The following is a 27,448-nucleotide window of genomic DNA, read 5'->3' as shown; positions in this document are numbered from 1 at the left end:
GGAGGTCCCCGCTGGGGTGCCTGGCCAGCTTGGGTGAGGGGCTGGTGGCTGTTTGCAGGCTGGTCAAGCCCCCCAGTGGAAACCCTCACCCCATGGGGGTGTGGTCAGCCTGGGTGAGGGGTTGATGGCCGTTTTCAGGCTGGCCACACCCCCTTCAGGGTAGGGGTCGCCACTGGGGTGCCTGGCCAGCCTGGGTGAGGGGCTGATGGCTGTTTTCAGGCTGGCCAAGCCCCCTAGCAGGGACCCTCACCCCATGGGGGTGTGGCCAGCCTGGGTGAGGGGCTGAGGGTTGTTTTCAGGCTGCCCACAGCCCCTTCAGAGTGGTGGGGTCCCACTGGGGTGCCTGGCCAGCCTGGGTGAGGGGCTGATGGCTGTTTTCAGCTGGTCATGCCCCCCCCCCCCCCCCCCCAGCGACCTAAGCTCCCAGCCTCTCCTTTCTTTTTTTTTCCTCCCTTCCCGGCGGGCTGGAAGCAGGTATCTGGGATTTATTGATCTTCTATAACTGAAACTTTGTAGCCTTGAGTGGAGCCCAGGGCCGGCCAGGGCAGGCGGGAAGCTTGGCTTCCTCCATCGCCAGGGGCAACCCAAGCCTCCTGCTTGCTCCAGCTCCTTGGCCACCGCCATCTTAGTTGGGTTAATTTGCATACTCGCTTCTGATTGGCTGGTGGGCATGGCTTGTGGGTATAGCAGAGTGATGGTTAATTTGCATGTTTCTCTTTTATTAGTGTAAGATGCTTTTGTTTTCTAGCTCTGTCTACTGAGGAGGCCTAGAAGTAGTGACATCTGAAAAACAGTAGCACACCAACTACCCATATCCTGGTTTCAATTCCATTCTCTACTAAAAGGAACCAAGACTTCTAAGAGAAGAAGTCCCAGCTATTCTAGGGCTTGGACAGGGTAAGTATAAGATGAGCCTAGACCAGGGGTGGGCAAACTTTTTGACTTGAGGGCCACAATGGGTTCTTAAACTGGACCGGAGGGCCGGAACAAAAGCATGGATGGAGTGTTTGTGTGAACTAATATAAATTCAAAGTAAACATCATTACATAAAAGGGTACGGTCTTTTTTTTTTTTTTAGTTTTATTCATTTCAAACGGGCCGAAGTTTGCCCACGGCTGGCCTAGACTATCCTGTTGTGCCACCGAATAAGGAAGTGCTCAAAGAATGCTGTGGGCACATCAAAAAAATCAAGAAGCCAAATTAAGAGACAAAATAATGACAATAAAGGATTAACACTGAACCCATGAGTCTGTCCTAATATTAGTGAATAAGTACATCAAAGAGGGAAAAATAAATCTCTTCCTCATAGTGAAAAAACAACTAATAAATGTAGGAAAATGAAATGAGGAAATCACTATTTGGTAAGTAAGACAGTAATACGTGATTCAGGCAACAATCATCAGTAGGTGCTAAAAGTCTGATGAGGAACTAAGATAATTCATCATCTCCAGGTATTTCCCTACAAGATATTAAAAATAAAATAAAATAAAGAAACTTAGGGCTACTTGGTCATCATCCTTGCAACTTACCCTTAAATGGTTCAGAAAAAAGTTATGTATACATAAAGAACAATAAAGTAAATGTGTTAAATGTTAACAACTGGGGAATCTCAGCAAAGGTAATATATGGGAATTCCCTGAACGATTTTTTAACTTTTCCATAAATTTGAAATTATTCAACTGAAACCAAAAAAACAATGATGAAATAAACGTTTGAGACAAACAAATTAATAAATGAAGTACAGGGAAAAGACCAGCTATACTATGAATCAAGTAATCTTGAAGTCTATTGTGACAGATGTTTTGTTTGTTTTACCTTTTAAATTCTAGGTTAGCTTTGGAAGAAGAATGAAGAAATTCTCTGCTAGCAGTGGAATCTCTGAATTCTCCAATTACTGAAAGCATAATTTTACGCATGTTTCCATAAAAGAGTTGAACATCATTAGGCCGCTGGGGAAGATCATAAACTGAAATAGAAATGTTTGAAATATATGAATCCACATAACCACACTACAAACACCAGGTAAATTTATATATATATTTACTAGCCACAAAATATTACTCTGTTAGGTTGGGAGTAGGTGACAACTTGATTTTTAATACTATTGATGAGCATGAAATACAGGCAGCTCAGCATCAATGATTAGCAGCACAGGCTCTGGCCTCAGATTTGAACTATAGCCTTGCCAATCATTAGCTCTGTAACTTTTGGCAACTTAACCTCTCTAAGACTAAGCTTTAGTCTCCTCCTGTACAATATGGAATAACAAACTATCTCAGGGATTGTTGTGACCATTAAAATAAGAATTTTAAAAGATATATGTGGCATAAACATTTATATAAAGCTAACTGTGGACCAGACACTGTTCTATTTCTTTTGTGTATATTAACCTACTTGGTTTTCACAACTCGTTGAGAAAGGCATTATCTCCACATCAAAGATGAGGAGGAATCTGAAGCACAAAGAAGTTAAGAGCACACAATTTATAAGTGGCAGTCTTGCAAATATTTAACTTAAGCAAATCTAGAAACCAGGCAATATTAATATCATTAAATATTATAGATTAATAAAATGGTGCTGGAGTTGAATATCTCTAGACTAGTCCACCTGAATTTATACAGACACGAAATTTTATATAACGTGTTTATAATCTACATATAAATTAGATTTTAAGAATTATATTTTTAAATGGAAATTTTAAAAGAACACAGTAAGTGTAAACTGAAATTTATAGTAACCAATATATCTGACTATAAAAGTTTAAATCAACTGTAAAAATGTCACTAATTACACATTTTACAAAAATGTGATTATAAATATTTGTAATAATATGCTTAAACAAATGTTATTCAAAATAATCATGTACAAAGTTCACTTACAGCACTCTCATAGGTGATTTACTATGCTAACACAAAACAAAGTGGATTGTTTTCTCTCTTCATCCTGATGATAAATATACCATCTCAAGAAATCCAGTATTCTTTGAGGTAGAATCTGGCATTTCAAAGACCCCCCCTAAGTCCCAACTCAACCCCATCTTAGAAGGGTGATCTTGGCATGTTACTTATCTCTTGGTTGGGTTTATAAACACAACTCTTAATATTACACATTTGTTGAATTTTTGTAAATGAGGTTCCCTCTCCCTGGTTCTTCAAGATTCCTCAAGAGTCACCTCACTCTACATGGGGTACCCCTTCCTGTGTGCTCTCCCAGATTCCTAAACACAGCTCTAGCATAGCACTTTTACCCTGCATCTTAATCATCTGTCTTTCCTCGAGCCTGTAAGCCCATAAAGGCCAAGCACTGCATCTTTTACCTCTATAGACTGGCACCCTGTACTCTCAAATACATGTCCATTCAATCAAAGAAATAAATGTTGCTGATCATGAAACTGTGCCAAGCTCTGATTCACTCAATACTACCTACTTTCAGTCTTCACTGTTGTTGCAATAAATGTTCCTGTTCCAACTATACTGCACAGTTCAGTTTAACTCTCTTATTGGGATCTTTCTTAGGAGGAAGAAATAAGGAAGGGAAGCTTAGGGGAGCTGAAGTGGCAGAGATGGGTCTTGAATTGAGTTTTAACTGCAAATCCAAGGTTCATTCTATACGCTGCCCCCTTAACACAATATTGACAAGGTCCACTTCAAATCTATTCATTATTTCTAACCCCCACTTCTAGCTTTCCTATGAATAGATGTTCTAGACTCCTAATTACTGAAAAGATTACAGACTACTGTACATCACCTCTACACAAGTATAAGTATCCTTTTAGCATTTCATATTTCAGAAGCAATATATAGTTCATCATTTAAAAAACAAAAATGGGGATGGAGGAGGATAGTACCAACTGAAATTCTACCACCAGAACATAACCACTGTTAATATTTTGGTGTGTATAGTCCTGCAATTTTACCTACACAGTTATATATAAACACTAAATTATTTTTATGCCAAAATGAGATCTTATTATGCAAACTTTAAAAATAAATTTTCTCAATAAGAGCTTTCCATGTCATTAATACAGAATTACATCATTGTTTTAATAGTTTCAAAATATTATATTACATAATTACACAATCCACCACTCTTGGACATCTAAGTTATTTCTAACTTCTTGCTATTATAAACAATACTAGAGGCCCAATGCACCAAGATTCGTGCAAGAATAGGCCTTCCTTCCCCTGGCAGCCGGCACTGTCTTTGCTCCGGCCCGGAGCTGCCTTTCCGCCTTCACTCCAGCCCGGAGCCACCTTCCACCTCTCGCCTTGTCATGTCAATTTGCATATTCCCTCCTTATTGGCTCTGGGCACTGCCATCTTTATCGCGAAATGATGGTTAATTTGCATATTACTCTTTTATTAGATAGGATTGTGCTGAAAATCTGTACATTTTTACACAATTTGTATATATGAATACAAATCTTTTGTATCAGTAATAAACACCATGAAATCCTTCAGGTGTTTATTTCAAACAGATCTAAACATCTATGTTACAGTCACTTCACTACTTGTTTTGGATGCTGCCATGACATCATCCAAAATTGTATAGTAGGCACAAAAGCACAGAAATCTCAAAATGAGTATAAGTTTGTAATCATTAAATCTTAAATAGTAATTAATTTGAGTTTAATAATAACCACTTTCCTCCTCCTGCTTCAAAGTCTACCCACAGAATAGGTGCAATAGTACATTAATGACATCTAATACATACACTACATGGATGAGATGTTAGATACTATTATTAGTCTCATTTTACAGAGAACACTGAATCTCAGTGATGTAATATGTCCAAAGTAATATAGAAGAACTGTGGCTCAAACTCAGCCTAACATCATAATCAAACTAATACTCTTCCTCCTTATTACATCACTGGATCTAGATAATACTACAAATAACACAAAAGATTTAAGACGTTGGAATTCTTACCTTCAGTTACTAGTAGCTCATCTTGAAACGTTTCAGCAAAATCAATGTTCTGAAGCACACTATGCTCTGGAAGTATCTCTTCTAGAATCCCTGGTTTATGCAACAGAGCTCTGCCAGGAGAGATTTTTATTCAAAAGCGGTCTTACATATGAAGTGACCTTATTTTATCAGTGTGTTTGGCAAATCCAACTAACTGCATGATACATCAGTACACAGACCTCATGTCTTAAATCCTAATGAGTAATTTTTTAAAAGAAAATCTGTTTTGCAAGTTCTCTTAAAAGTTATAGTAGTACAACCATGAGTTTCCGTTACATAGTAACATCAGAACAAGAACTCCTAACGTAAAAGTACAAAGAAGCATAAGATTATTTTTAGGTCTTACATTTTCATTATTTGTGGTGACTTGGTGACAGAAATTTGTCTCAGAAAAAAAAAAAAGAATATGCCAAGAAATGACACAAATAAGACATTTAAATTAGCATGTAACTATGTTTTCCTGGCCTCTTCTAGAGAATCTTTAATGTGTGAGAACTGATATGTAAATTTCTCTGTAATACCCAGATGTTCACAAACAAATCTCATTATTCTAAATCTGTGGCAAATTGAAGTTCTAAAACAATACCTTAAAAAAAAAATAGCCCTGACCGGTTTGGCTCAGTGGATAGAGCGTTGGCCTGTGGACTGAAGGGTCCCAGGTTTGATTCCAGTCAAGGGCATATACCTTGGTTGCAGGCACATCCCCAGTAGGAGCTGTGCAGGAGGCAGCTGATCGATGTTTCTAACTCTCTATCCTTCTCCCTTCCTCTCTGTAAAAAATCAATAAAATATATGTATATAAAAAAAGAATCAATCAATGTATGCATAAATGGGTAGATCTCTCTCTCTCTCTCTCTCTCTCTCTCTCGCAATAAATTAAAAATAAATAAATAAATAAATAACCCTAGCTGGTTTGGCTCAGGGGGTAGAGCCTGTGGACTGAAGGGTCCCAGGTTCGATTCCAGCCAAGGGCATATCCCTGGGTTGCAGGCTTGATTCCCAGTGCGGGGCGTACAGGAGGCAGCCAGTTGGTGATTCTCTCTCAACATAGATGTTTCTATTTCTCTATCCCTCTCCCTTCCACTCTGAAATCAATAAAAATAAAATAAAATAATAAATAAATAAATAAATAAAACAATACCTTGTCTTCTATATTCCAGTGGAAAGAAAAAAAAGCTGGTAATCTAATTTCTCCAATGTCAGTTTCTATCTCTAAAATACTTAATTAAAAATACCATGTTCAAAGTTGAGTTCTTCAAATTGGGTCTAACATCATGTAGCAATTTATCACTATGCTCTCTCTTTTTAATCTTCCAATAATCTTCAACAGATTAAAAATAAAACAAAATTTTCTAAATTATGCCCCAGAATAAAACACAGCAGAGCACAAGGGTTGGAAGAAGAAAAGATAGTATATAGGCATATACCCCTTCCCTACTGGGTGTTAATGATTTCCTACTAACAGATGAAACATCATGAACTTCACACTTTTTTAATATTTAGTCTTCTAGTTTAGGAAACAAAATTTTATAAGAACTCTGAATTCAGAATATAAGAATGTTAACAATGGGTTGAGAACCAAGATGGCGGCATAGGTTAACGCCAGAGTTTGCTGCTTTGAACAACTACTTCAAAAGTGAAACCAGAAAACGGAAGGGACATCACCCAGAAAAACAGGAACGCTGGCTGAGTGGAAGTCCTACAACTAGGAGGAAAGAGAAACGCATACGGACACTCAGAGGAGGCGCAGTGCTGAAGTCCAATTCTGAGGTGCGGAGTGCGCGCGCAGAGCGGGCTGGCGGCGGAGGGCGCGGTTGGCGTTTTCAATTGGGAGGGAGTCGCAGACTCAGCTCCAGATACAGGCGAGTCTTTAGGGACCCAGACTCAAACGGGAGAAGCGGGACTGTCTGACTTCGGTCAGAGCGAGTGCAGCTTTCTCTCCGACCTTTGCAGCGGGTGCTGGGACTCAGAGAGGCAGAGCCCCTGGGGACAGGACTGAGAGCCGCCATAACTGCTCTCTCCGGCCCACCCTGTTGATCCTGTGCGACCCGCCCCGCCCAAGCCCTGCACAGAGGCATTTGCCGGATAGCCTCAGGCAAAGGCTAGATTAGCACCTCCCTAGAGGACAGAAGTTCTCTCTCTGCAGACACAGCTGATTCTCATAGCCACTTGGCCTGGAGGTCAAACCCTCCCTGGTATTAGCTACAACAATCAAGATTTAACTACAAGACTGCGCACAAAGACCACTAGGGGGTGCACCAAGGAAGCATAACAAAATGCGGAGACAAAGAAACAGGACAAAATTGTCAATGGAAGATATAGAGTTCAGAACCACACTTTTAAGGTCTCTCAAGAACTGTTTAGAAGCCGCCGATAAACTTAATGAGATCTACAAGAAAACTAATGAGACCCTCGATCTTATATTGGGGAACCACCTAGAAATTAAGCATACACGGACTGAAATAACGAATATTATACAGACTCCCGACAGCAGACCAGAGGAGCGCAAGAATCAAGTCAATGATTTGAAATGCGAGGAAGCAAAAAACACCCAACCAGAAAAGCAAAATGAAAAAAGAATCCAAAAATGCGAGGATAGTGTAAGGAGCCTCTGGGACAGCTTCAAGCGTACCAACATCAGAATTATAGGGGTGCCAGAAGATGAGAGAGAGCAAGATATTGAAAACCTATTTGAAGAAATAATGACAGAAAACTTCCCCCACCTGGTGAAAGAAATGGACTTACAGGTCCAAGAAGCGCGGAGAACCCCAAACAAAAGGAATCCAAAGAGGACCACACCAAGACACATCATAATTAAAATGCCAAGAGCAAAAGATAAAGAGAGAATCTTAAAAACAGCAAGAGAAAGAAACTCCGTTACCTACAAGGGAACACCCATACGACTGTCAGCTGATTTCTCAACAGAAACTTTGCAGGCCAGAAGGGAGTGGCAAGAAATATTCAAAGTGATGAATACCAAGAACCTACAACCAAGATTACTTTATCCAGCAAAGCTATCATTCAGAACTGAAGGTCAGATAAAGAGCTTCACAGATAAGGAAAAGCTAAAGGAGTTCATCACCACGAAACCAGGATTATATGAAATGCTGAAAGGTATCCTTTAAGAAGAGGAAGAGGAAGAAAAAGGTAAAGATACAAATTATGAACAACAAATATGCATCTATCAACAAGTGAATCTAAGAATCAAGTGAATAAATAATCTGATGAACAGAATGAACTGTTGAGTATAATAGAATCAGGGACATAGAAAGGGGATGGACTGACTATTCTTGGGGGGGAAAGGGGTGTGGAAGATGCGGGAAGAGACTGGACAAAAATCGTGCACCTATGGATGAGGACAGTGGGTGGGGAGTGAGGGTGGAGGGTGGGGCGGGAATTGGGAGGAGGGGAGTTATGGGGGGGGGGAAAAAAGAGGAACAAATGTAATAATCTGAACAATAAAGTTTAATTAAAAGAAGAAAAAAAAAGAATGTTAACTATGTTAAATAATACCTAAACTTAAATACTTCAATCTGAAATTTCAGCATATGTAAATTATATGTAAACTAGGTGTGCCAAATTTTCTAGAAGTGCACACTTTAAGTAGTTAGCCATATTAAACATCGCACACATTTCTAAAATTCCTTTCAAATAATTCACAACATTGTCAGAAATATTCCAAATAAGTCAGATGTATTTAAACAATATTGCGAATACATATGAGTTTCCTACAGGCATTTCTTCTTATCAGCTACACAAATTTTACCAAGTGAAACATGTTCTATAAATTCCAAATCCCAAACCATTATTTAAGTCCTCACTATTTCTACTGAATAATCCCCATTAACATCCTAATATATAAAGAGCCTGGGTCTGTCATGACCTAAACGTCCGGACGGATGACCAAACACCAGGCTAGGGTCCCGGGCGCCCATGGCAGGAGTCGGTCCTGGGTCCCGGCCGCCCATGGCAGGAGTCGGTCCTGGGTCCCGGCCGCCTGTGGTGCAGCAGCAGGAGGGAGCTGTGGGAACGGAGCCGTGCTGCCATTGAACTGGCCTCTGAGTCCCTCCCCCTGCCCACAGGCTCCGGGAACCAGAGCCATGCTGCAATCTGGGAATCTTGGTCCCTCCTCCCACCCGCAGGCCCAGGGAACCAGAGCGAGGCTGCAATGGATCTGGACCCTACCCGAGGGGTCCCAGATTGTGAGAGCGTGCAGGCTAGGCTGAGAACACCCCCAAGTGCACGAATTTTCATGCACCAGCCCTCTAGTCTAAGGTAAGTAACCTACCTTCGATACTGCTGTCGTGAAATTTCATCTCCACCAAAGAAGTACACAGTTGACAATTCTGTTGTGGTTCTGTAATTGCTATCTCTCTCTGATGGATGATATATTATAGTAACAGTCTGATGCCAAGAAAAAAAATTAAACTGAATATTAAATATTTTAGTAAGTTATTTTATTCTTAATAAACTATGAGCCTAGTATCAATATAGACATGAATATGTATGTACAGCATTTCCAAGAAGATAAGTACAGTAACACTCAATTCTGCAGACCTCAATTTAACATACTTCAGATTTAATAGACAAAATTTCCAGTCCATATGTTATAAGTGAAACTTAACACCCTGTTAATTTGAGAAAGCTTTTAACCAAGATTTGCTTATAATTAATAGGTTATTTCTTTGTCATTAATTATTTTTAAGAAACAGGCCATATGTTGAAAAAAATACTTATTTCGCAGACATAAATAAACATTACATATCTACAATTATAGTCTACATATTTAAATCTAAGAGTCACTGCTCGTAAACAATGGTTGAAAGATTAGTATGTGATCACACCACAAGGCAAGGTAATTGGTTTCTACAGTGGTATGACTTTCTACAGCAGTTTTAACTCAGGCCTCCCATACTCCCAGGTGTGATAAGCCACGCCCCAGGCATGTACATTTGTTTATTTGCAGTGACTGGTGAATGCACGCATTTACTAGATATATTCAGTATCAATTTAAAATTACAGTATGAATTACATAAAAAACTTTTCTTGCCCTAACCAGTTTGCCTCAGTGGATAGAGCAGCCCGTTTGAAATGAATAAAACTGAAAAAAAAAAAAAAAAAAGACCGTACCCTTTTATGTAATGATGTTTACTTTGAATTTATATTAGTTCACACAAACACTCCATCCAGGCTTTTGTTCCGGCCCTCCGGTCCAGTTTAAGAACCCATTGTGGCCCTCGAGTCAAAAAGTTTGCCCACCCCTGGGATAGAGCGTCAGCCTGCGGACTGAACGTTCCCAGGTTCGATTCCGGCCAAGGGCATGTACCTTGGTTGCGGGCACATCCCCAGTGGGGAGTGTGCAGGAGGCAGCTGATTGATGTTTCTCTCTCATCGATGTTTCTAACTCTATCCCTCTCCCTTCCTCTCCGTAAAAAATCAATAAAATATATTTTTAAAAAAACTTTTCTGTAAAATTAAACTATTCATACATACTTAATTTTAATTACACAGAAGTGTCTACATAAGTAAAAGCAGGGAAACTATTTTTAAAATATGCACTCAGAAAATCTACTTTATTACATAGTAGACTTTTGGCTTTAACAGATACCCCCATGCCCAAATTAGTCTATTATATTGAGGTTTTACTGTATTTCTATTCCTATATATATTTCAATTTTTTTTTTTTTTAGTTTTTAGCCATAAAATACACAACTATTAATTTAACCTAAAAGTGAGTTTATATTTTTAGTGCAAAACTTACTTCTTGTGTTTTTTCCTTGAGAACAAATTTATCTGGGAAAATCCTTAATACTTTAGGATCCAGGAAAACTCTTTTCTGAGAATCCTTAAAACCTATAGCTTTTACAAAAGCTGCCCGAGAGCCAGTGTTACGAATAGAAAAAACAATTCTACTTTCTTTGCCAGGTATTAAGTCATTCACTGTTACCATGTAACTGTCAGATAATTTTTTAACGTCTTCCAAAATAAGATTACTTGTTCCTCCATATCCAGACAAAGGTATCTGTAAGTGCAAAAAAATATATATTTATACATGTGTATGTGTGTGTGTGTGTGTGTGTTCAAAATTATTGTTATATAAGCAGAAAGCAGAAGATTAAATTATCATCAGAGAAGAAAATACATATACTAGAATTACTACAATTACAATTATTATTCTTTGTGTACTTTGGCTAGTAGCTGTCCCACTTCCAGTCCAGCATTATATTAAAGACTCTATCTTAAAAGAGTGTGCAGGAGGCAGTGTGCAGAAATATTGGTCCAATGTTTCTCTCTCATCGATGTTTCTAACTCTCTATCCCTCTCCCTTCCTCTCTGTAAAAAAATCAATAAAATATATTTTTTAAAAATATGTATCTTTAAAAAAAAACAAAAACCTCCTGTCTTTTTATTCCTAGTATCTGAAACAGAGTCTAGCAAATGGTGTCAATAGATAATTTTAATCGAATGAATAAAATTTAGTTGGGAAGACAGTATCGAACAGTTTGATCTGCATTTCCAAAAAAAATGTGTCCTTGGAAAGTTAGGTATAGCTCAAAATTCTCAAACTGAAATTAAACTTAAAAGCATTAGAAGAGATTGTTACTAAAAAGAATGCTATGGTAGCTGTTTTTGTAACCTGACAATTCTAAATATACATAATTAATTCCTAATTCATAAATTTAGACAATAATATTTTGATTTGTAAAAAATCAGAGTATGTAAATTTACTATTAAATCAATAGTTATAACATGTTATAAATTCCACAGGAGGAAAAGAGGCATAAAATGATCTTACCGTGAACTTAATACCTGGCTGTGATCGAATTCCAAGTTGTTTAATTTCTACTTTAGCCAACATACAAGATAATCGAGTAGGTGTAAACAATACAAAGATGGTAATGTCTTCTTTGGGACGAATTTTGATCTCACAGTTACTAGTTAATCGCTCTTCTGAACCAAAAGTGTGCTGAAGCTACAATTTAAAAATAATCACTGCATAAAGCAAAGCAGTAGCAAAAATAAAACATACCATTGACACACACTCTTCAGACTACACACAATAGTCTGCATAGCTAAGTGCTCTGGATCGGACAGAACATAGAACAGAACAGAACCAAGCACTCTACACACCTGAAAGCAGTCCTGGTCTTGCCCTCTAATTAGCAGTCGCAAGTGTTGGGTTGTGGACGTAGAATTATTTCTTAAAGCTAGTTTCTGAAGCCTAAAAACAATTACACATTTTAAACGTGGTTTTCCTCCATGGGTATTGCTACAATTATAAAAAACAAAGCCAAAACCAATTTGTTTAGAGATGACTGATTGCACATGCCATTTTAGCAGCCTGGAATCCTCTCTCCGGTCCTAGAACTCTACATTTCTGAAAGCTTACACTGAAGACTCACCTTATCAGAGAAGCTTTTTGGTTTAATCTCTTTCCCACTATAGCTCCTTAGCTGCCCTTATTATTTATACTATATGTATAAGTATTATCTGTCTTATAATACATTAATAAATGAATATCCAGATTAACAAATTCATTAAGTCAATACCATGTTCGGCTCAAATACCACACTTTCAAGTAAACAAGGGGTCCCTGGCAAACTGCCCAAGTTTTTCACTCTAAGAGGCTCATTTGCACAAAAGTCTTTTAAACAGTACACTGAATTCACCTTACTTTTAAAAAGTTACAATGCAAATAGAACGGACATATGAATAACAGCTGGCTGACTGGAAGAAAATCCTTCAATCTTTGAAAGTACATGAATCCTCTTGTCGCTGGAGAATAAATACATGAGTAAATCTCTATTTTTCTCAAATTTTAAAGATTGGCAGTCAAATTATTTAAGCTGTGATCTATGCCTTGTCCCCTCTGCGTTCAAAGGGAAGGCAGCTGAACTTTATCTCAGAATAAAATCTAAGACCTTTGACTATCAGCAAACCCGAGAAAAGCCTTCCACACGTACACTGACTAGGAAAGACTTACCTGGAAAAAAATCATTAAAAAGTTTTAATTTTATTTACTTTTGTTTTAAAAAAAGTTATCATTTTCAAATAGCAGAGCTATTAAGGGGGGGGGGGGGCTCAGTGTCTAATTTTTAAAAGGAGCTGTATAAAAATCAAAGGGTTAACACCTTTATTATATAAAGATTGTACACAAATAAGAAAAAAAATATTAACATCCTAGCCAACAAATAACTAAAGTATGTAAGCAGACTTATAAGAAACTAGAATGAGCAAATAAAATATGGAAAACTACAGGACTTTAGAAATCTAAAAATATCAAGTTGGAATGAAATATCAAGTTGGACCACTTTACCCACAGAAAATATAATTTTATTAATTATCATTCCTATTTGCAACTGAGGCAAAAACCCATTAACTCAATGAGAATATTGCCCCCAAAATTATTTAATTTTTCTCCATTCTTGGATGAAGAGCTCACTTCAGATCTCCCTTTTCCAAAAAGCACATTCTTCTACAAGGCAAGTATCTCGCAGGAAGAGCACCCAGTAGGGCAGCAGCATCTCCCATCCATTTTTAGAAGTCCTCTCTGAGTAACTATTGAGACACAGCCTCTGTCTGCCTCCTGGTACACTTCATGGTGGAAAAGAAAATAAGATTATTTTCTAAGCAGAACTCAGCTGCAACATTTACAGAGGAGTAGCAGGAGCTATCTGTGACGGGAAAAATTATTGTTCTTTGCAGGACATCAAGACAGGGGCTGAGGAGAAATAAAGAAACGCAAATCTATAATTTAGCTAGGCGCTGTACTAAATACATCCATTTAATGCTTTGGAATTGTTACTTTCACAAAAGCCCACTTTTAGCCATCCATGTGGTGTATCATCAACTAAGGTAGAGTTATTCTCACAGGATTGGCAAGCTCCTCCAGGCTGAGTTAAGACCCTAACCAACTCCTGTAAATTGGGGATACAAGAGGCTTTTTGGGTTAGTTCCCTGCACTGGCATGTGACTTACTCACACATCTGTTAGATTAGAAGAACTCTGTGAATCTCCATGAGGAAATGAAGTCAAGTAACGGACAGCCTGAAGGCCCTTCACATAGGAAAAGGCTGAGGGAAAATGCTGCTGACAAGTCCAAAAGCGCATCAAAACAGCGCCTCTGCTTTCAACTTAACTAATGTAGTTTCTGATTTTAAAAAGTATAGCACATGTTAATTTTGTTTTAGCCGAGGAGGGGAGATTTCAGGATGGCATGGCATCTGAGGAGCAGCTGAACTTAACGCACAGCCATCTCTACCACATTAATCATTCATTATAAATTCTATCATAAAGTAGGAAATTCTGTCAGAAACACAAGGATGATGATGGCTCTTAATGACCTTCTTCTGCCTTTGACTTCATGGACAAGAGCAGCTGTAGGATAAGCTGTGATTGCTAGGGCAGACTGGAGCTAATTTTCCTCTTCTTTTTAACTTGGACATTAATGGCTGAGCTGACCAGCTTCATTCTTTTGGCCACCTTGCACAGCACAGATTTAAAGGTCTCAATCAACTATTTGTACAAGTACTAGAGCAACCGCAGATCAATGTTCTGAGAAAAATTTTGGCATTTAAACACTGTTCAGGTTCAACTGTACAGAACAGGAAAAACCTTCTCTATAGGCACATGTCTTTGTTCAGACCTTCCTTTCAACATCAGTGTCAATCCTGAATCCCTCTTAACTGGCTTCAAAAACATACAGCACATATAACCAACAACACAGGAACTACTGAAGAGGGCACAGTACCTCATACCCACTGTCATTCAGGATTTTGAAAAGTCTATAGCTGAAACCTTTACAGAGAGCTGCTTAAAGAACATGCAGTCTGCACATTCTTCCAGGTGCCTGAGGGATTTCTAAATCAAACCGCCACATGCTCAGCACCCAGAGAATGCCTTCACTTGGGAGTTCAGGTGTGCACGTCTAGTCACAGGGGGAGCATCCTGATGCAGTATTCGCTGTGAAATTGTTTTTCCTTGAGATTCGCTGTATTATACAACTTGCTCTTTAAAAGGACCCCTGGAAGAAACATCTCTCTAAAGTCTGTAGCAGGAATGGCTATGCTCTCTTACATAGTAACTGCTTTGCTCTTAACCTCTGAATACTGTGACTTGTGTCAGAAACAAGCCCAAGACTCACAATAAGGCAAGTGCACAAGGTCTCCCATCAAGACCTCAAGGGCTACCTTTATGATGACTGCTTCAATTTCCCACAGAAGTAATTTCTCACTTAACTGTTTTTATGTTACTGTGTCCTTTGGAAAACTGCTTTTGGAACAAAACAAGTACAGGTGTCTACGTGAGTGATTAAGCAGAGGTATGAACTCTATAAAGTAAGGAGGTTCAGCCCAGCCAGCGTGGCTCAGTGGCTGAGCATCGACCTATGAACCAGGAGGTCACAGTTTGATTTCTGGTCAAGGGCACATGCCTGGGTTGTGGGCTCATCCCCAGCTGGGGGCATGCAGGAGGCTGCCAATCAATAATTCTTTCTCATCACTGATGTTTCTTTCTCTCTCTCTCTCTCTCTCTCTCTCTCTCTCTCTCTCTCTCCCTTCCTCTCTAAAATCAATAAAAATATATTTAAAGTAAGGAAGTTCAATTAGATCCTTTTTGCACTGATAAAACTATAATTTTAAAGAAGTAATTTGTTCACACCTGTAGTAGATTCAGCCAGAACTTTATCTCTCAGGTACCATAGAAATGTATAGGTAAAACATTTAGGATGAACACAAAAGTGTAAAATTACAAAAGAGTAAACATTTAGGTTTAATAATTACGTAGGTTAATAATTAGAAATTTTTACTGATATGAGGTTGGTAAAAAAATTTATCTATGTTGCTAAACTCAGGAAGGGAAAATATTACTATACATACTACACGTTATATGCCAATTAATTTTATTATTCAGTTATCCATATGTATGATCAAAATAAATATAAAAATAAAATTAGAGATGTAATTCACATTAACCTATAAAATATACCTATTCTATTAGAGACCCCTTATACCCTTCACTGTACAGTACAAAGCATTCACCAACTAATTTGTAAATTCCTTAAAAAGAATGTCTTCCTACCTTTTCATAGTGCTTTCCAGAGAAGAAACAAAGATACTCTTAATTGCCTACATTTGGAAATCAGCAAGGAATTTGCCAAAAAGCATAAGAAAATTGAAACCTATGTTTTTAGATTGCATTTAAAAACAGGTGGAAATTTAAATTAAAAATTTTGAATTCATGACAGGAAGATTAAGGAGGATAAGACAGCTTTACTCAATTCTAAAAATATTAACATGGTCATAACACAGGGGGGAATCACACTGGGAGGTGACAGCAAGATCGCAGCAGAGGCTGCTATGTGCATACTTACTGTGTTCTGCCCAGAGGGACACCTCCCCAAGCCAGAAACTGCTTGTTGGATAAAATGGACGGAATGTCTGAGTAGCCAGATCCAGGTGCTAGAGGTTTATTTTCTGAGGAAACTACTTCACCTTTTAACACTACTTCATACTGAGGTCCAAATGGCTGCACAAATATTTTCAAGATCCTGCCAAAGAAAACCAATTAAGTTAAATGTCCAGAATTCTTTTGGCAACTATTTCCTACATGTTTCCTTTGTCCATGAGACTGAGCAGGGTGCCGAGGATACAATGCCCTTCCCATCATCAGAGGTTATTTTATAGAGGAGACTACAGATAAGGACAGAGACTGTCACAATGCCATCTACTAGGTGGTCAAGGGGCTAACTAAATAGGGACACTACTAAATACTATTTATGAGGACTTTAGGAAGAGTTGAGGAAGCTTCTGAGATGAAAGAGTTAACCCAGTGAAGTTGGGGGCAAGTGCTGCAGGCCAGAGTAGCAGACTAGCCCTCTAAGGCTTCAGTAACCCAGGCAGGAGATAGGTCATGTGTCTCAGGACTACATGCTAAGTACTGCACTAGGTTTATCAAGCAAGTTCAAATACTAAAAACAATGGTGTTATTCACTCATTTATGGCTTGGGTGCCAAAAAGTCGCAGGCACTGAGAAGGGGTGAAGAAAAGTATTTTAAACTAACAACAGACAAGGTCAACCAATGGTTTCCTTGGAAAGAGAAAAAAAAGTTAATGAGAAACATCAAGACTAAAATTCTATTATTTACTTTTGTCAAAATATACTTGGATATAGGACTTTTAGATTTCTAGTCAATAGGCTTAAAAGAAGGTGTTTTTTTAGTAAATAGAGGAAGAAACTCTAAGGTTAAATGAAAGAGGTAAGACAGAGCTATTATCTGATAGGTGAGGTAAAATGTGTATTCTATCATTCAGGCTGTGAACTGAAGCATATCCAAGTTAAGTGAGTAGGAACTTGAAAAGAGTAAAAACTTTTCATTATAAACAATTATGTATTACCTTTCCTCAGCGGTTTGGGGATCCTTTGGAGTAAATGAAACAATAACTTCATGTTCTTCTCCAGGTTTAAGGAATAGAGTCTCTGGAACCACTGAAAAGTGACTTCCTTGATCTGGGAGCTAAATATTTATATAATTATAACTAAATGCCGATTTATACAAATATGGCTTTTACTCAGTTACTCTCTGTCTTATGTGTCTTTCTCATTTACTAAGACAGGTTATTTCTCCCTCCTCCTCATCCATCACTGTCCCAGCTTGTCTTATTATCTTGGAAAGGATATTTCCTTCTCCTTCATCTCCCATAGCAAACTTTATCTTCTACCCTATTCTTAATTCCTGGTCACTAAAACTCTACCCTCTTACTCAACCACATGATTCAGAAATAATGTCTATTTCTCCAATTCTACCTAGGGAAAGGACAACACACATTTTTCAGGAACTAATCAAAAACTTGGTTCTTATATATGAAACATTATATAAAGTCCTTATCATCTACTGTATACTAGTGTAACACCCAGCATTTAGAGCATTTGCAGACTCTTCCATTTGATCCCACGGCACTCTGACAAGGAAGGTAGCACAGTACCTTCAGTCTCACAGTCTGAGGAAATACTATGTCATAGCACTGACACGAATTCTTACCTTGATATCTAAGTAAACGTCAATATTCCCAGCATTTTTCAAGGGTAAGTGCTGTTTTGTTGAGGAAGCCACACTGGCAAACAAATGCATAGTCTAGAGGATGGGATAAAACAGGCATTTTAAAAAACTGTCACAATTACAATTAGACCAACCTGAACATAAAATAATGGCAAAGAGTTTTGGGTACCTGTAAGTCCTTTGGCGCATGTATCCTAGCAATTCCTGTTCTGGCTCGAAGACCAACACTTTTAATGACTGGCGTAGGGTTTGGGCTATCAACTTCTATATCAACTCTTGCCAAGAATTCTTCTGCTGAGTCCAGAATCTCTATAAAAGTTCATTCTTTTAGTTCAGAGTTATTTAATTCTAAATGCCATGAGTGGTCAAACATTATGCCCTCAGGGGTCATAAGAAATCTTAAGTAAATTTTAAAGAACAAAGAGAAATAAAAATATTTGGAGGAAAAAAAGAAGAAAAGGGAAAACATCCAATTGGTAGATGTGATCAAATCAATTAGCAGAAAAGATCCCAAAAAGTTTTCAGTTTAGTTGAGTTAGCCACAGTTATAAGGATTTAACCCCAAAGACCATGATCTCTGCCCCATTTTTAAAACAACATAAAATATTTGACAAGTTACTCAAAGTATTCATATTTACTGATAAAGGAAATAAGCCTCAACTTTTTAATTTATTCAGGTACAGAGTAAAGGAATTCTGACAAAACGTAAAAATGATACCTGAAGAAGTGATGTGTCTCTTTGGACTATGGAAAAGAACCCAAATTATAAAAAATTCAGGATCCTGTAAAATAAAATTTAAAAATTAAGTGAATACTGGCATTAAGATTAAAATCTTAATGAAAGAAAAGTAGTTTGGAAACTTAACTTCCCTTTTAATTCTGAAACACCTAGCTTACCTGTCCATCGTAACTGGCGGGCATCATGTGATTGATCACAGAAGGAGCTGCCAGCTGAGCAATCGCATCAGCATAAGGAGCAGCTCTCATCGAAGCACGGACGGGTTCCTTGGAAAACATGAAGCAACGCCAGGCTATGGCATTCTGTGCAGAAGTAGAAGAGTCATTTTCAATAAAGCCAAAGTTGGTAAAACGTTAAACTTGTTGAAAGAATCTTTAACAAAAAAATTTACTTTTGAGGGCGGGCGTGGACTATAAGGGGTTACTGGGAGAAAAAAGGGGACATTTGTAATACTTTCAACAATAAAGATTTTTAAAAATTTACTTTCATAAAAGAAAAATTAACAAAGAATAATATTAGCAGTGTCTAAAATTCAAAATCAATGTGCTCTGTAAACTGGTTTCTTACTGTACATTAGTACTTACAGCATTAATAGTAAGTCTGATTGGCACGATGGCATGTGTCTTATTTATTAATTTTAATGGGAGAGCTTTCCAGCCACCATAAGTCAAGTCACCAAAATCAAGAACATCTTTCTTTTCTGTTTCTACCTAATTAAGAAAAAAAAGGGACTAATTTCTAAAAAGCAATGTATTAATAAATATCACAACATATTTCATATCACTGCCCTTTCAGCCACAAGAGTCAGCGTTAAAGGTAAACTTAACTAAGTTTCCCCAGGCTATTTTACCATTGCTATTTCTAAAAAAATTAGTGTTAAATTCTTTTTGTTAATCTATTACTCAAATATTGTACAGAACAAAGCAACACTTAGCTGCTGTTACTTTGAAAAGTCTTAGATCTTAAAACAATCTAACACAAGAATAAACTCAAAATGGATAAAAGACTTAAATGTAAGCCATGAAACCAGAAAAATCCTAGAAGAAAACATAGGCAGTTAAGTCTCAGATATCTCTGGTAGCAATATTTTTGCCGATATATCTTCTACCTAGAGCAAGGGAAACAAAGAAAAAATAAACTACATCAAACTAAAAAGCTTCTGCACAGCAAAAGAAACCATCAACAAAATGAAAAGGGAGCCGAAACCGGTTTGGCTCAGGGGATAGAGCGTCGGCTTGCGGACTGGAGGGTCCCAGGTTCAATTCCGGTCAAGGGCATGTATCTGGGTTGCGGGCACATCCCCAGTAGGAGATGTGCAGGAGGCAGCTGATCGATGTTTCTCTCTCATCGATGTTTCTAACTCTCTATCTCTCTCCCTTCCTCTCTGTAAAAAATCAATAAAATATATTTTTAAAAAAATGAAAAGGGAACCCACTGAATGGTAGAACATATTTGCCAATGATACATCTGATAAGGGGTTAATTTCCAAATATATACAGAACTTATACAACTCAATACCAGGAAGACAAACAACCCAATTAAAAAATCGGTAAAGGACCTGAATAGATACTTTTACAAAGAGGATATAGAGATGGCCAATAGACACATGATAAAACTGCTCGACATCACTAATCATCAGACAGATGTAAATTAAAGCCACAATTAGATATCACCTCACTCCTGTCCGAATGACTATCATCAATAAAGCAACACACAACAAGTGCTGGTGAGAATGTGGAGAAAAGGGAACCCTTGTACACTGTTGGTGGGAATGCGGACTGGTACAGTATAAAGTTTTCTCAATTAAAAATGGAACTGACTTTTGACCCAGCAATCCCACTTTTGGGAATATATCCAAAGAAACCTAAAACATTAATTCGAAAGATTATATGTACCCCTATGTTCACTGCAGCATTATTTACAATAGCCAAGAACTGGAAATAGCCCAAGTGCCCAGCAGTAGATGAGGAGATAAAAAACCTATGGTACATTTACACAGTGGAATACTACTTGGCCAGAAAAAGAAAGGCAATCTTACCTTTTGTCACAGCATGAATGGACCTGGATATTATTATGCTACGCGAAATAACCCAGTCAGAGAAAGACAAATACCACATGATCTCACTTATATGTGGGATCTAATAAAATGAACTGCAAAATAGAAACAGAGGAATGGAACATACTGATAGCTATCAGATGGGAGGGAGTTTGGGGGGACCAGATGAAAAAAGATGAAGGGATTAAGAGGGGGGGAAAAAGAAAAAGAAAAAAATATGTATCACTAAGAGATACAGAAAACAGTGTGGTGATAGCCAGAGGGAAAGGGAGTGGGAGTAGGTAGAGGTGGGCAAAGGGGGCGAAAATGGGGATAGAAAGAGACTATGCTTGGGAAGATGGGTGCATGAGCAGTGTACAAATGATGTTTTGTTGTACACTTGAAACCTGTACCCCAATAAATTCAATTTTAAAAAAATCACCAGTGGAGCCCGGCCCGAAGGGCCTCAGGGGTTGAATGTCAGCCTATGAACCAGGAGGTCATGGTTCGATTCCCGGTCAGCACACATACATGGGTTACAGGCTTAATCCCCAAAGTGCAGGAGGCAGCTGATCAATGATTCTCTCTCCCTCTCCCTTCCTCTCTGAAATCAATAAAAACAAACAAACAAAACACCAGTGGTATTCTAATGTGCAGCCAAAGTTGAGTGCCACTGTCCTAAAGAGGCAGATAACACGGTAACTGCCCCATTATCCCAACTAGGCTAGACCTAAGCTCTTTCACTTCTAGAAAATAGAGGACTACAGAAGAGAAATTTCTTCAGCTGGCAAATAGTCTTCAGGTACAGAAAAGAAAGAATAATATGAACATAGCACTTTCCTAAGTGAATATCAAATTATAAAATGAGTATAAGCTTTGAAAATAAGATTTAATGCTACACTTTGCTTTATAAACATCTGAGCAAATATATCCATGTTTCTGTAAAACAACAGAAATAATTTTAAATTTTGGAATAAGAAGATATTAAGAACTAATGCTTAGCTGGAAGTGAACTTTGTGGCACATTTACTCACAAATTCATTTTTTTACTAAATATTACTTTTAAGGTTATATTGACTTCATTAAAAGACCCGCTTACAAATAGTTACCTCGATCACCGGGGTCTCAGCAATAGCGGTGAGAATGACCCTGCTTGCCAAGGCTTCTGCTTGGACTACTGTCTCAGCATCTGCTGTAAATGGCCAAGAAGCAACACTGAATATACATCTGAAAATCCCAGGATCGGATGGTATGAAAAGTACTTTTATCTCTTCTGTGGCATGAGGTCTTATGATGACTTTATTCTTGAAAACTAAACAAGGATATGCTAAAAGATCCACCTTAATAAAAAAAAAAAAAACGAAGAGCCACATGGTTTGTTAAAAAATGGCTTAACAATGAAAATCAAGAAGTAGAATCAACTAGTTTTAAGATCCTTTTCCCCAGTCACTTGAACTACCAAACCTAGACATATATTACCTCTTCAAAAATATCCAAGTCTTATAACTCATTATCTGTAGAGTACAATTAGTCAAACTCGTGAAACCTTATGAAGATAGGTTGAATTCATGGCCCATAGTCTATTTTAAAGCAAACACAGTTTTTAATACCCACACTTTCCTTGAAAAGGAAACTGAAAATTGCAGTACTTCACAGCCCTGCACATGGCCCCCGGACCTAGTTTTTGGTACAATGCAGGATGGTTAGACTGATCTCTAATACTCCTTGTCACACCTCCAAGTCTATGACTGTGATTCGCTCCAAACCCTCCCTTCTCACTCACTGTAAATAGGGATCATCTTTTCTACCCCCACTTCCAGAGACAACACTGCTTCCTGAGAAGGCCTTCAATCTCACCACCTTCTATCCTCAACCCTTTCCTTCAACTACCTGCTTCTCCTCTAACCTCAGGATATGAAAGCAGAGGGTATAAGCTAGGAAAAAAAGGAGAGTAGGGTAGAGACCGTCATATTTTAGCAGGAAAAGGCTATTACTAGGATGTAATAGGGGAGAGTAGACCACCAATGCTGGTCTGCAAGTAGCAGTTGCAAAATCAGGATATTACAGAACAGGTGCTGCTGTCCATATTTCCCACCCTCCCTACTCATTGATACGCAATCATAAGAGGAGGTTTATATTCTAGAACTATGACAGCTGTTACTGATCATGTGAGAGATCCTCACTATGGGTTAATGTTAAAATTGTATTTCCAGGTATTTCCAAACATCATGCAAAAACATAATAAATTAGTCAAAAAGACTACTAAAGGTGTGGGCCCTAAGAGTAACTTGTTTTTTTGATAAATGACAGTAACTTATATTCAATCACATTTAACAAAACTAGAAATTCAAGAGCTTTCAGTGGTTTAAATAATAGCACTAAAAGGACATATACATAATTTCATAAATAAATAACAATGAAATATAATGATTAATTAAATAATAACTGGCATAAAATGAGAAACACATTCAGATTTCACCTCTTATACCAGAAGTATTACAACAAAAGAGGGACCAAGAAAGATACCATTCCAATGATTTTGTACAAGGTATAAGGAGAGGGACATACTCCCAGTATAAAAGGACGTACTAGACAAAAAAGAAATCCAGCATTAATCATAATGCAATTGTTAAGTCAAAAGAGAAAGTTAATAAAAACTTACCTTTTCACCGTTAACACTAACACTGAGAACTCCTATGCTGACCTGCAGCCAGCGGGTGGTTGGATTAAGTACACTAAGGTGGGTTTGTGAAGCAATACCAACACAGCAAGCGTGAGGAAACTTCACTTCCTCAGGTACTCTTACATTCCCTGGGTAAAGATAAAGCATAGTCAAAAATGCAAGTTATGCCCTACCTGGTTTGGCTCAGTGGATAGAGCATCGGCCTGCAGACTAAAGGGTCCCAGGTTTGATTCCCACATAAGTAAGGGCACATGCCTGGGTTGTGGGTGTACCCCAGTAGGAGGTGTGCAGGAGGCAGCCAGTGATTCTCTCTCATCATTGATATTTCTATCTCTCGCTCCCTCTCCCTTCCTCTCTGAAATCGATAAAAATATGTATTTTAAAAAATGCAAGTTACAGTGAATACCTGATTAAATGCACAGCTAGTGAAATGGAAGTTTTATAGAAGACTACTTGTTTATGCCCAGAGGTATGGTATAAAGTGCTCCAGGTCTTCAGGCTCCTTGATATTCTCTAAGCCTCAGAATAGGTTGGCCAATAATTATTTCTTGCTGAATCCAGCCAAAGAATAAGAACAATTAAAACTGATCAAGCTCACAATTTAAAGCTAATCAACTCTCAGATGTTACTACCTATTACTAATCTCTTCCTCCCCCACCCCCCGCCCCCAAAAACTGCCTAACCTAGTAAGAAATGATAGAGGTTCTAACTTGGATTTTTAATACAACCAGTCTTTTCACCACCCTTACGCAGTTACTCTGGAATTTCCTTAAAGACAGCACTCCAGTGGCTGTGTGTACTGGGTCAGAAAAAGCACAGCACCCAGCTCTGCTTAGCAGAGTGACCGTCACCAAGAGAATCGGGGGCAGCTCCGCTACTACAGACAGAAGCGGAAGGGTGCCCTCTCTCACTACAGTAAGCCTCCAAGACTTCAAAGCCGGAAGGAGACTCACTCCTGCAGGGAGGTGACTCTACACTGGACATTTCCCAGTTGAAAGACTAACAGAACACAAGTGCGGAACACAACAGACAGGAAGACAAAGGTCCTGGGAGTTCCATCTACATAAGTTTTCGTATTTTTCTAAGGCCACTTCAGGGACCCTTGCCCAGAAATATTCCAAATTCCAGGACAAAGGAAAAAACTTATGAGAAACTCAGGCCCATAATTATCTCCTTGAAACAAAACTAGTTTTTATGGTGTCATTTGAGAAAACTCAATTTTAAGTAATAGCAAGCAACAACAGGCAATAACAGAAAAAGCATCTCACCAAATCCTGACATCATTCCTGAATCCCATGGCTCAGTGCCATAATTTGCACCAACAGACTGCACAGGAAAAGATTTTGCTGTAGTTAGAAGATTCTGATGTGTGGTATTAGAATATGGGTTACAAAGGGAAGAAGAACCCATCAATCCAGAGGTGATATTTTGTCCTAGACAAATGTCCACAGCCACAGAGTTCGGAACGTGCTCGCCTGTGACAGCAGGATAAGAACAGCTTCCTGAGAACCCACAGACGGTGGTGCTGCCAGTATAGCACGGAGGCAAAGCAGCATTTCCAGCTGCAGGTAGTGTTCTCAAATACTGCTGGGCAAAGGGAGCTGTGGCTGAAGAATGTCGAGTCAACAGTGCAGGAACTGAGGTGGGCATGTTCTGCATGTCGAGAGCAGAGCCATAAACCACAGAGCTGGGAATAGAGGCACACTGGCTTCCAGAGGCCATCTGATGAGGAACCTGGCCACTCAATGCACTGTTGGTAGTTGCCGTATCTTCTGAAGTTACTCTCTCACTTTCGTTCCCAGATGCCTGGAGTGTCAAAGGGAGGCGTGGCAATGCTGACACAATCGGGTGCCTGAGACCTGACTTGCTCAGATGAGCCAGGCTGATTTGGTCCAATTCACTGGAGTTTGTAGTCAAACCGGTGGCAGTGGTTTCCGATAGATCTTCACTTTTTGAGGAAAGATCTTTACTAAATCTAAATGTAGGTTTTACATCTTCAGGTTTGCTACTCAGAGAAGTAGTTTCAGTCATTTTTTCTGTATCTGACTTTTCCTGGATAATATGTGACAATGTTTCTCTTCCTCTACCTTGAAATGAATCTTTTTCTCTCAACTTTTCCACAGCCTGTTCCTCTGGTGGAATTGGACTTCCTCGAATAATTGTGGTGCTCAACTCACTGGTGATATCACTCTGTGTGACAAAAATTTTTTAGAAATAATCCATAGATTATTACAAATCCAAATAACATAATAAACAGACCTAAACAATGTTAACTCTGAAAAAAGTCTGCTTACATACAAAAAATTGTAGTTTGGCAGCTATGAAACGCAGGATTAAGTTTTAAAAAAGTTTGCATTCATTATTTTATAGAAATAATTATGAGGAGATTAAAGAGGAGGTATATACCAATTCTATTTCTGAAAAAATTTACATAAAGGACAAGAGACAACTAATTTTGTAAAATATAAGGAATTTTTTCCTTCTAAACTTTACAATAAAAATTTAAGTAAATTAGTAACAAAGGAATAGGGCGGGGGTGGGGGGCAGTGAGCAAGCTTTCAAATTACATCAACATGAGGTTAAGAATCAACACAAAACCAGTTCAAAGGCTCTCTCCCCCACCCACATTATTTGTCTATTAGAGGCCTGGCGCACAAAATTCGTGCATGGGTAGGGTCCCTAGGCCTGGCCTGCGATCAGGGCCAATCTTCCTTGGCAGCCAGTCCCACTCCCTGCCAGTGCCCTGTGTGTGGGGGGCAATTGGCGGGGCGAGCAGGGCCCCAGTGCTGCCTGCGTCCATCACCACCCACCCCCGGTTCCTCGTTCCCCATCAGGCAATCAGAGCCTGCCTGCTAGGAGGAAGAACCAAGAGGTCAGCAGGCAGGCCCCAATCAGGACATTGGGGCCTGTGAGCAGCTCCTGCATTGAGCGTCTGCCCCCTGGTGGTCAGTGCATGTCATAGCTCACCGGTTGTTCCGCCGACCAGTAGATTTGCATATTACACTTTTATATATATAGATACTGCTATCATATTTAAAAATGATAATTTTTATGAGCACCAAAGTCTTTTCAAATATCTAAGTTATGTGGTTCTGTTTTCTTAAGTATGAAGTAATAGCCCTAGTCAATGTTAATATACTCATTTCTTTATAATGCATCACCTTAGGAGTGACATCCACAACGGTTACACACAACTTAAGATGCACTTAACCTCGTTGATTATTTTTGGTACTTGGTCTGAAAATTTCTGCTGGATCAAAACTTTAGAAACAAAGACTCTGATAAACAAATTATTTGCCAGTCATCCATCCATCCATCCATCCATCCATCCATCACTTAATCAATCAATCAATAAAAATAACAAGAGCCTATATGTATTCAGTGATACGTTCCCAAGCCCTGTTCTCACATCACTGTCCCTCCTTACAGATGAAGAAACAGCTTGGGGAGATTGTATCCGTCTGAAAGTAGCAGAGAAGCCATAAGACTGCACAACTCAGCCCTTAACCACTATGCTAAGAACATAGAGACTCAACATCTAAAAGCATCATCTAAAAGACAGCTTTCATGAACAACATAAACTGATGAACAAAAATAGATCCAGAGACATAGAAGCATGGAACAGACTGTCAAACCTCAGAGGGAAGCCAGGGGTTGGGGGTAAGAGACCACCCAAAGATCTTGTATGCATGTATATAAGCATAACCAATGGACACAAACAGTAGGGGGGTGAGGGCATGTGCTGGAGGTGGGAGGGGCCGGGGAGAGGTCAATGGGGGGAAAAGGAGACATATGTAATACTTCAAACAGTAAAGAATTTAAATTAAAAATAATAATAATAAAAATTTTCAAAAGACAGCTTTCAGGGAAATGGCCCTCATCTTGCCCCTCTCAATGACTCCTCCATACTGCTCGTGCAATGAGCTTTGAAAACATCAACACAGATCATGTCAGTGTTCTGCTTAAG

At 38.6% G+C, this 27,448-nt stretch overlaps 1 protein-coding gene across 1 annotated transcript in view; it reads right to left on the bottom strand.

Moving 5' to 3' along the window:
• CEP192 (centrosomal protein 192) overlaps positions 1-27,448 on the bottom strand; it is a 121,809-nt gene that overhangs the window by 22,636 nt on the left and 71,725 nt on the right. Inside the window, exons 20-35 of the mRNA XM_081097299.1 lie at positions 24,750-25,671; positions 23,461-23,609; positions 21,908-22,138; positions 19,348-19,473; positions 18,922-19,065; positions 18,743-18,806; positions 18,194-18,333; positions 18,007-18,099; positions 17,363-17,481; positions 16,339-16,515; positions 12,099-12,189; positions 11,764-11,940; positions 10,729-10,989; positions 9,256-9,371; positions 4,929-5,038; positions 1,816-1,966 (exon numbers count right to left, since the gene is read on the bottom strand). Of these exons, the coding sequence (XP_080953425.1) occupies positions 1,816-1,966; positions 4,929-5,038; positions 9,256-9,371; positions 10,729-10,989; positions 11,764-11,940; positions 12,099-12,189; positions 16,339-16,515; positions 17,363-17,481; positions 18,007-18,099; positions 18,194-18,333; positions 18,743-18,806; positions 18,922-19,065; positions 19,348-19,473; positions 21,908-22,138; positions 23,461-23,609; positions 24,750-25,671 (3,071 nt within the window). The remainder of the gene's footprint in view (positions 1-1,815; positions 1,967-4,928; positions 5,039-9,255; positions 9,372-10,728; positions 10,990-11,763; positions 11,941-12,098; positions 12,190-16,338; positions 16,516-17,362; positions 17,482-18,006; positions 18,100-18,193; positions 18,334-18,742; positions 18,807-18,921; positions 19,066-19,347; positions 19,474-21,907; positions 22,139-23,460; positions 23,610-24,749; positions 25,672-27,448) is intronic.

Source organism: Myotis nattereri (genome assembly GCF_964212035.1).
Source record: "Myotis nattereri genome assembly, chromosome: 8".
NCBI classification, from domain to species: domain Eukaryota; kingdom Metazoa; phylum Chordata; class Mammalia; order Chiroptera; family Vespertilionidae; genus Myotis; species Myotis nattereri.
This window is presented reverse-complemented; position numbering and strand designations above follow the sequence as displayed.